At 48.2% G+C, this 10,370-nt stretch overlaps 1 protein-coding gene across 1 annotated transcript; it reads right to left on the bottom strand.

Annotated features, from left to right (window-relative positions):
* Positions 1–2,047: 2,047 nt before the first annotated feature.
* LOC127231111 (serine protease inhibitor A3N) lies at positions 2,048–9,021 on the bottom strand. Its single transcript, XM_051196542.1, has 5 exons — positions 8,958–9,021; positions 6,558–7,211; positions 4,853–5,126; positions 3,824–3,974; positions 2,048–2,928 (listed from the first exon to the last, which is right to left on the bottom strand). The coding sequence occupies exons 2-5, from the start codon at positions 7,192–7,194 to the stop codon at positions 2,728–2,730; spliced, it is 1,263 nt and encodes a 420-aa protein (XP_051052499.1). The 5' UTR covers positions 7,195–7,211; positions 8,958–9,021; the 3' UTR covers positions 2,048–2,727.
* Positions 9,022–10,370: the final 1,349 nt, after the last annotated feature.

Here is a 10,370-nt window from a genome sequence, read left to right as displayed (position 1 = left end):
GTGTATTTGTGAATGTGTATGTGTGCATCTATGTGCACATCCATACGCATGTCAGAGGTCAACCCTAACCTACCCATGCTGACTTTAATAAAGGGTCTCCTTATAGGCCTGGGAGTCACTGAATTGCTAGGGCGGCTAACCAGGGAATCCCATAGATCCACTTGAACAGAATTGGGATCAAATTCATGTGAGTACACTTGGCCTTTTTAAATTTTGTTTCAGCCCATAAATCTGTCTTGTGCATTTGATGGGGTTTGTGGGGAACACATTACCCACCTTGCCATGTCTCCAACCCCAATTCTGTCCTTAGTGTCTTTAGATGCACAAACCGTGACTTATCTCAGGCCCCAAGCTAAGAAGCCAACAGACCCTGGCCGGAATTCTATGAAACTCTGATTAAAACCTAAACTTTGCTTCCCTCAGTGGGTTTTCTTGGATGTGCTGTCCCAGTGACAAAGGGCTAACTGACGGAGTCTTCTATCTACTTTTGATTCTGTTGCCCTCAGCAACATCAGAAAACAGAGGGAGTCAGCTGGGCGGCAGATCAACATCCTCTCAGAAGGCTCTGGAGTTGACTGTGATCTGCAGATCATGCAGTTCATGGTGGCTGCCATGTGGGGACCCTCACATGGGTGGGGATGCCATTAGATACTTTGTCCTGGCCTTAATATAGGATACAGGTTTTTGGGATCACTACTGTAAACATGCCTCTTCCCCCCTCCACACTTTGCTGCCTCTATTGTCCTGTGAGTTCTTCCCTGCAATGGGGTCATCACTAGGGGAACATTTGGTGGTCAAGTCCTGAGAAAACCCTCATAGAATGGGGGAGAGTTGACCCCTGATATCTGTGTCCTAGTCTCCCATAGGAGGCAACTCAGACATCTCCCACAACTTCCAGACACAGCTCACCGGCAGCATGAGATGTTTCCATCACAGGCTCCTTAGATACCTGAGCTAAAACTGAGAAGGATGGAGAGATGCAGCTGAGGCGTGTCAGGGCTCATGGAGTGCATGAGGTGGCCACCTCAGGGCCTCGAATGACTGTTGGACAACTTTGTAATTGTTAGGACATGACAGATTTTGACACACAGATGCCTTCTCATCCCTTCATAGTCCTCATGCAGTGGTACCCCAAATGCTCACTGGAGAAGGAAATTCTGTGTGTGACCCCTCTCAGCAACCATATGTCAGTGTGTTCTTAGGAGCCTTGAGACTCAAGTAAGCACCATTCTGAATGTACAACTTTCCCTCTCCATGCAGCCCTCTGGCTGAGATTCTGGGCTCACAGAACGCCAACCCATTCACAGTGTCCTCCTCGAGTCTTCCACCCAGGCACTAAATCAGCTGATCCTTGAGCTGAATTCTCCTCGCAGATGTGGTCTGATGTTCTCTGAAACTGCCATACTGTAATCCCCAGATCTGCTTAGAGCAGTTCCCTGTCTTATAGAAACCCAGAGTTCCCAGGGTCCCAAGACAGGAATGATGGTTCACCCATCCAGAGCTCCTTGTCTTTCCCAGTCATTTGAGAATCCTTATAGGGCCAGGCATTTTGCATTTCAATGGCTGTTTGCCTTTTTCTAAACCTATCACAATTCTTAGAAATGCCTCCTTTGTTCTTCACCCTGCCCAAAGCATCCTGTCTTGTCATTTGACCACCTTTTCATCTTCCTCTGACCTCAGCACAGAGGTCATATGATCCTTAGGCATGTGTGGGTGCTCTCTGTGAAGCATCCAGGGCTTTGTTTTATGACCTACCTGTCACCACTATGGTGAGGCCTCAAACACAGAACCCTGGCTTGGTGTAGATTGTTTCTTCTGGCATCAGGATACTTGGAAGAAAATAGTCATAATGCCTTCTGTGAGGTCATTGGAAAATGATTAAGTTTCTGTGTACCTCAGTTTCCTCACCCATGAGAGGGAATGATAATACCATAAGGTGAGAGGTCCATCACATAAGTCATAGGCTGAGTGACAATCTCTACTACTCTAGAGGTCACACCCTTGCCACAAGGAGTTGAGTGAACACTATTTTCCATGCAGTTATATGTTTATTGATCATTTACTTCGATCCCTGCATTCTGGGTAGGGATGGTAGAAGTGTCCTTATGTCATGTGAGTGTGGTCTTTGGGAACCTAGAAAAGGTTCCTCTGCCCTAAATAGGTGTAGATGGGGAAAGGGAGCTGTTCAGACCAACAGGCTTCAAGTAGCTTTAGGAGTGAGCTCTCCCAATACTGTCAGATGTGGGAAGTGTGAGGAGCCCCTGAAGAGACAGTAGGTGCAACAGGAAAAGTGTGAGGCAGGACTGGGTACTAAGTGGTACCAGATGCTGGAAATAGATTCAGGGCAGAAGGTTCCCTTCTCAGTCCTGAGGCTGAGGGCCACATGTTTGGCCTATATGCTCGCATAATCCCATGAAGGCTGCTGAAGCTGAAGTCGGACATATTCAGAACCTAGACAGGGACTGACCCTTTGGGTAGAGGCAGATACTGGAGTGGCAGCAGGGATTGCCACAAAGACAGTTTCAAGGTTCAGGAACATGAGTTAGCACGCCAAGAGGCCTGGGAGCCTGACTGACTGTTCACAGCCCTTTATGCACATGAAAATTGTACAGTTATTCCCCCATTGTTCCATCCAGGCAAGCCTCAGGCAGTCAGAGCATGGGAGCAAAAATACACACAGAGACCCCACACAGCCTCCTGGGAAGAGGCCTCAACTCTTGGGAAGCTCTACTTTTCATTGGGATTTGTGACTTTGGCCATAAAGAGTGGAGTCTGAGTGTTTGTTTCATAGATAATCATCAGGAATGGCCTGTTGAAATGTATCTCCAGAGGGTGAATATTTAGAGCTGTACCCACCAACATGAGTCCTGTGGCGCCAGCTGCCTCTGTGCCTGCCTCAGTCACATCCAGCACAGCCTTGTGGACCACCTGTAAGACAAAGACATCACTCACTGGAGACCAGAAGGGCAGGACAGGAGATTCTGCTGGAGAAGTTGTTTGTTCCTGGCACGAGCTCTCACCCTGGGGTTTCCAAGTCTCTGCTCAGGGTGTGAGATGAGGTGTGCCCTGGGTCTGCTCAGTCTCTGAGAATCTGTGTTGCCCTCAAACCCACTACGCACTGGAGGATGGGTGTAGGCATTCTTACCCCACGGGCAGCTTCTCAGGAGACCCACAGCGAACAGCCAGGGTGCTGGCAGCCAGTGCAGGCTTCAGCATCCCTGCTGCTTTGGCCTCCTTGGGACACACAACAGCAATGCACAGGGCATGGCTTCTCATTCCCACACTGTCATGCCCTGCTGGTACAGATCTTCCCCAAAGCTCTGAGTGGGCCCTGGACAGAACACTAGGCATGGCCAGGCTGTGCATCTGGGGATGCAGTGTGAGGTCCTAAGGCACCGTCCCTTGTATTATTATGTTTTCATCTCATTAACCCTTGCTGTTTCCTTACTGCTACTGTTCTGTGTGCTAATGAGCAACTACTGGGCCATGTGCACAGTGAAGAAGCTGAGGCCAGAAGTGTTTTGACTGCCGTGGATTGAGAGTGGCATCCTCACTACATATAGGTTGGGGCCAGTGATGGTCGAAGATGGAGCACAGGCTCTTCCCTCTCCCAGGCTCCTGGATGAGGTTGTGTTTAGGGGGTAGAGGAAAGATTGGCTGCATGGTATCCAGAAGAGATATATAGGCTGTAATTCAGCTCTCCCAGCATGAGGGAATCTCAGAAAGGCAGGCTTTCTCACACATTTACAATCCCCCACACATCTGGCCTTCACCATCCTTATTTTAGGCACCAGTGACAACCATCCAATGTTTCTTGCCCTACCTTAGAGACTCTCAGGTCCTTGTCCCCTGTGATCCCAGACAGGTCAGCCTGTGCGGAGAAGACTTCCCTGATGCCCAGCTGTGAAAGGATGCCCTCCAGGCTGTAGTCAGTGGAGATGGAGAACTTGGGCAGGTAGAGCTCATCGATCATTCTGAGAATGAAAGGGAAAAGTAATAGTCACTGGACTGTTCCCCTCAAGCCAGAGTGTATCTGAGCACCTGTCCAGAGCACAGACAGTGCTCTCAGCAGAGAGAAGGCCTCTGTCCATCTGCGCCTACATCACATGACTTCCTCTCCCTAATGCATTCATTGCCCACCAGTGCCTGAGAGTTTTTACAGGGGCAGGCAACGAGTTGGTGCCAGCTGTTCCTCTGAGATGCACAAAATGCGGTCGTTCCCATCATGTGCGCCCTCAGACTTCATCTAATGATCCTTCTGTTTAAACTGCACCCTACAGCAGACTCCAGCTTTCCTTTTCCTTGAACCCTCCCTTTCTTAATCTCACCCCTTCTCACCCTCTCACAAATCAAATCCTGATTACTTGCATTTCCAGCTCAATTACAAGATGAGCCCGCAGGAGTAAGAAATTTTGTACCTGAGTCCCTGAAATGCTCTTAGGGTCTATATCAGAGTTTGGCACCCAGTAGGTCTTCAAGTCATCATTGTACTCCTGTTGAGTGTATGTGTGTGAGGGGAAGAATTGGCTATGCAGGGCAGAGGTGATTCTCACACCTAACATCTCAACCTCTCTCCCTCTGCTGTCTAGAACCTATTAAAGATTCCTTGTAATTACAGGCTGTTAGACACAGAGGACTGACTCCTCAGCTCTTACACTAGCTGATGTCATCTTGTGAACAACAGAAACAACAGTAAAATCAGGGCCAAACCTCTGAGTCAACAGAGGGAAATTTACCTATCTCCACTGGTCCCTGCTGACTCTCAGCATTACACTGAGTGCTAGTGAGACACTGGGCCTCAGGCTGACAGCAGGATGGGGAGCTACGAATACTAGGTCCTGTGATCACGCACCTGAATCTCAGGGAGTCCTTCCATATCTTCAGGGTCTCTGGCTGTAAGCTGGCTTCCACCTCCTGCATCTTGCCCTCATCAGGGAGGATGAACAGGGCACTGGCATTGCCTGTGTACTTCATCTCCACCACTGAGCAAGACAGCTTATTATCACGGAAGTAGGGTGTACTCAGGTCCCTATGCCGCATCATGAGTACCTTCACAGTCCTCTTGTTGTCCAAGTGAAATTTAGACTCAACTGTCAAATCAGGGTAAAAGGGTGTCTCCCAATTTCCTAAAGATGAAACAGGTCGTCATACGTTACATCACCTGAGACCCCACCTCTACCCCATTTCTGCCCAGTTCCTCAGTCTTAACAGTAATCAATCCCTCTTCAACAACAGAGTTTCCCTTACTGGTGGCATAATCTTGATTAGAAAAAAAAAACTTAGCAAATATAGAACATGAAAGAAAAATGATCCTGCTGAACAGGAGCCCAGGGGCAGTTGAGAATCCCATCTTCCTCAGGAGGAACTGTGTCTCAAAGGTAATCACTTTCAGGACAGGTTTTAGGCGAAACAGGACAAGAGAGACTATATTCTCCCACACCATGATCTGTAGATGGTGCCCCTCACTGTGAACCACCTAACGGAAGGCAAAGCCCAGAGCAATGACTGGGATTGGACTGCAAGGACAAGATCCTAAAAATGGAGGCTGCCTAGCAGACAGATTCTGTGGGAGCATAGTAGAAATACTGAAGTGGATCGAAAGTGTTATGAGCACTTTCCTGCCAGCCTGGTTCCAGAGTCAGGTCAGTCACAAAATAATACACAGAGACTCTATTAGTTATAAAGCTGTTGGCCAATAGTTAGACCTTCTTATTGGCTAGCTCTGTCTTAAATATTAATCCACAATTACTAATATATGCATTTCTGCATGGTTTTATCTTACTGAGAATGCCAGACTTGTCTCCTCTCCTCCTGAGATCACACTGTGACTCTCTCTTTCCTCCCTCTCCCAGAATCCTGCTTGTCTCCTAGTCCCACCATTCTTGCTTTCCTATTGGCCAACAGTGCTTTATTCTTAACCAATAAGAAGCATATTTACAGAGTTACATCTCCCATCATGAATGAGGGGCTCCTTGTGGTAGTTTGAATGTATTTGGTCCCCATAAGCTCATAGGGAGTGGCACTACTAGGAGGTGTGGCCTTGTTAGAGCAGGTGTGGCTCATGGAGGGTGTGTGTCACTGTGGAGCCAGGCTTTGAGATCTCAACAATGCAGAAGATAGTGGCCTGAGTCTCAGACAACTTCCTGTTGCCTGCAGATGTTGGACTCTCAGATACCTCTCAGGCACCATGTCTTCCTGCATACTGCCATTGTCCCATTTAATAATAATGGATTGAAACTCTGAACTGTAAGTGGGCCACCCCAATTAAATGTTTTCCTTCACTAGAGTTGCTGTGTTCATGGGGTCTCCTCATAGCAATAAAAAAAACTGTCTCTTGGGGGGGGGGAGAAAACATGGCTTCTGCACACTGGAGCATGTACCAGGAACAGCAACTGTATCCAGAAGATCCCAAAGGATAAGTAGGACCTGCTAGTAATAAGAAGTTAGGCACCCATGTCTCCAAGACCATGAGCACCTCCTTTCCAGTGGTCAGCATAAAGACACAGGGTAAGCAGCTAACATCCTCTCCCTCCATGCCCAACCAGGGGCATCCTCACCTTTAAAGAAGATGTAATTCACCAGCACCATTAACGTCTGATCATCCAGGTCTGAGATTAGGTCATTGATCTTCCCCTGGGTGTGTTTGCTCACATAGTCATTGATGAGCTTTTTGGCCTCATGAGGCTGCTGGAAATCAGTTGAGGAGGCTTCAGCCTGGTACACGACCCTTGCTTTCTCCTTGAACTCTGCCAGGATCTGCAGGTTCTTTTCAACAAACATGGCACTGCCTGTGCTGATCTGCACCTGGTCCCCTGGCCGGCTGAGCATGTGGAGGAGGTGGCCGAAGCCCCTGTGGATGTCTGCCTCAGGGGTCTCTGTGAGATTGAACTTGAGACCTTCCAGAATCTCTTCCAGGGTGTTGCTGCTTGCTCCAAGGGACAGGAAGGCCAAGGCAAATGAGATGCTGAATGGGGAGAAGACGATGTTTTTATCTGGATTCTTCAAAACCAGCTCCTTGTAGAGGCTGAAGGCAAAGTCGGTGTTGATGGTGGCCAGGGTTAGACTGTCCACTTGTGTCCCATTGTTTTGGTCTTCCCGGACTGTGGTTTCCTTTCCCAATGTGCCATCTGGTTTGGAGAGGACAGCAGGGCAGAAGCCAGCCACCAAAAGAACAAAAGCTATATGGAGGGCCATCTCCTCTCTTCTTCAGGCTGAAAAGTAAGATCCTTTAAGTCTGGAAAGGTCAGGTGTCCTCTGACCATATTCTAGTCCTGCAACCTGGCCTGCATTGTGTCCTTGCTCTGCTGTCCCTTTCTGCCTTGTGACCATCCATAGGAGATGCTCTGGCTACTCAAATGGCAGCACCAGATCCCATGTACCCAGTTACCCTGGAGGAGAGATGCTGTAGCCGATTTTCCTAATAGAGAATCAGGATAGAGATGAAGGGACATGCCAGGGTCACAGTGTAAGGAAGAGAAGGACATGGGAATGGGCTAAAGCCTTGTGTAATCTTAACTTCTTTACTTTTTTTCTCATTTGGTATAAAGGTGCATTGGAAATCAGGGAACACTCTTAATTGGCACCAGTGCCCCACCTGCCATCACCAGCTTCTAGTCAGGACTCAGTGAAGGATCCTTGAATTAGATCAAATGGCCCACCCCAACCTCCAAATGGCATGTCCATATCTTACAACTGCCCTGGGATGCAACTGGTTCATGTCTCTGGACATGGGGTTGGCTAACTGAAAGAAAGAGCTGCAGATATCTGAGGCAGTCCCAAAGCCATGGCAGCCCCGAGAACAGGCATCAGAAGGCCACTAGGGGGTCGCTCTTCAAACCCTCCAGGGTTTCATATGATGGTTTGTATTCAGGACTGGAAGGCTTCCTGGCAGGAAGGAAAATGAATGGTGTCCCAGTCTGGTGCCCAGACCATATTTCATTTTGACTGTCAGGATTGCTGTGTGTTGGTAGCAAACAAGTAGGTGGAGCTCTCTGTGCAGCCTGGTGAGTGGTCCAGGTTACATTATCAGTGAATGGGCATTGTGGGTGTTTTTAGGGAATTTGCATACACCCATGGAGTGGGGGCCACATGCATCCTAAAAGACCACATTTGGATGCCTGTGATCGTGGCAAATGTGGGTGCCCGGCTTTAGCCTGTGTCCACTCCATAGGTGAGTTCAGAGGAGAATGTAGATGGCAGAGGAAAGGGATGGAGGGGGGATGGGTGCGGGGGGAGAGGACAAGGTGGGGATCAGATGCAAGAGTGAGAAAGCGGAAGGAAGAGGGGACAGGAGGGTATGAGCAGGGAGAGAGGGGGTCAGATGGGGGAGCCAAGGGAAAACGGACATGAGAGAAGACTAGAAGAGTCTAGGAGAATGGAGGGAGCAGGGGAAGGATGTATGGAGCATGCGTGCAGGGGAGCAAGGGATTCTGCATCCTTTAACTGTGTTTATTGTCTAACTAATGTGTCCTATTCTTTGGCCAAACATTCAACATAGTTTCCTTTAAAATTATTTCCAAAGAAAAGAAGCTAGTAGTAGAACACCTATTCTTGACCACCTGAGTAGGGATGTGGGGTTTCAGACCCAGGGCATGTCCTTTCTGCTTAAGCACAGCAGGGATAAAATCTGCCTCATAGGGACTTTGTAACCATTCTGTGTCCTCTTAGCTGTGACAGCAGCATCCTGGTTAATTGCCTCAATATCTCTGTCTTGCAGAGTGTGGGAAGGATCAGGCTCCATCCACTCTCCAGGAACATAGTCATGCTACCAGCATTATTCCATAGACATGAAGACTCAGACCAGAGTCGATTTATATACACTCACAAATGTCCAACCCAGTGTGCCCCAGGAACAACTCCTCAGAACTCCCTATATCAAGACCCCAGGTCATCACCATTACCACAGTCCTGCAAAAGTTCCTCCTCTGTCCCTAGAGAGAAGGAATCCTGAGCATTACCTGCAGAGCTGATTCTGGCTGCCAGAGTCTGTCTTAGGTGAGTCCTGAGTCCTGGTGTTCGGGGTTGCTGCCCTCTTAGGTTGCTGTTCTCCTACTGCACACTGAAGTCTATTTATCCCCACCAGGGACTCCTCCCACCTCTTAGGAAATTCTGGAACATACAAGATGTGCTCAGTGCTCAAAGTGTATGTAGGCAGACAGAATGATTTCTGGTAACATGAATTATGAAACACTGTGTTCCAATCAATAATGCTGGCAGAGCTGGGTTTTGAGGTTATGGCTTCTGTTTCTACGATGGTTCAAAGATCAGCGTGGAACCAGGGAGTAGTCAGAAGCAAAAAGACAAACCCCACATGCTTCTGTGGAATGTTACTGTCTGGCAGCTACAGCAATAGGCATATTCTCAATAGAGCCTTGCTCTCCCCTCTTTGGACATCAGACTCCTGAAGGGAAGCTGCCTTGTCTGGTGCCAAAGGGGGACTTCTGAAAGGAATCTGGGTCTGCAGAGCTTGGCTGGCTGATCTATAGAGATGGGGACATTGCAGGACAGAGGCCAATTTCCTTCTCCTTGGCTAAGTGCTGTTTCCCTGGAACAGCCACATTTGCCTCCTCTGTCAGAACTAAACCTTGTGACAACTGAGTCTATTAACTTATAGACAACTAGCTTCAACCCAATAGCTAAGAATGCCAGCAGATAACATCTTGAGCCTGCAGAGAAGCTCCTACATCTTGATGCACCTGTCTCTCTGAGGTTCCTACCCTTGTTTTGATTTGTGACTTTCTTTCTCTTTTAAATATATAAAGTTTTCATGAAACTGGTCACATATTAGAACATAGAATGTGGGAAACCTAAACCTGTGTTCTTGGACCATAGCCACTCACAATGGCTCTTATAAAGCCTCTGTTATTCCCTTTGGGATGACAGTTGTGGTGTTTGTGTCAACAGTGGGGTTAGACACTCAGCAGGCAGGTGTCAAGTCTAAAGCTGCTGTCCCTGAATGGAGGTGCTGGTCCTAAAATCAGGATTTTGACTGAGTAAACAGAAGCTTAAATGCAGAGCTCTGTGCACCAGAGAATCAGATCACCCATGTGCATTTCTGTCTGCCAAGAGCCACCATTTCCTTCTCACAAATGTCAGCTACCTCAGGCAAGGGCACCCAGCTTCCTTGAATCCAGACAGACTAGATCAGCTCTCAGATGCCTACCCTGCTGTCATAGAAAAATCTGTTTTCTTTTCTGCAATTTTGTCCCTTTTTAGGCTCATTTTAGTCTTCAAATTTCCCTCTGAAACATCACAAGCCAGGCCTCCATCCTCTGCACTGCCCTCAACATTCTGGTCTTCCAGCTCCCAAAGAACATCCCACTGAGATCCCAACACTCAATGTCTTTTCTAGCCCAAAGTTCCAAACTCAG

This window comes from Phodopus roborovskii, unplaced genomic scaffold (genome assembly GCF_943737965.1).
Source record: "Phodopus roborovskii unplaced genomic scaffold, PHOROB, whole genome shotgun sequence".
Lineage (NCBI taxonomy): Eukaryota > Metazoa > Chordata > Mammalia > Rodentia > Cricetidae > Phodopus > Phodopus roborovskii.
Note: the sequence above shows the minus strand (reverse complement) of the source record. Positions and strands in the feature narration are given on the sequence as shown.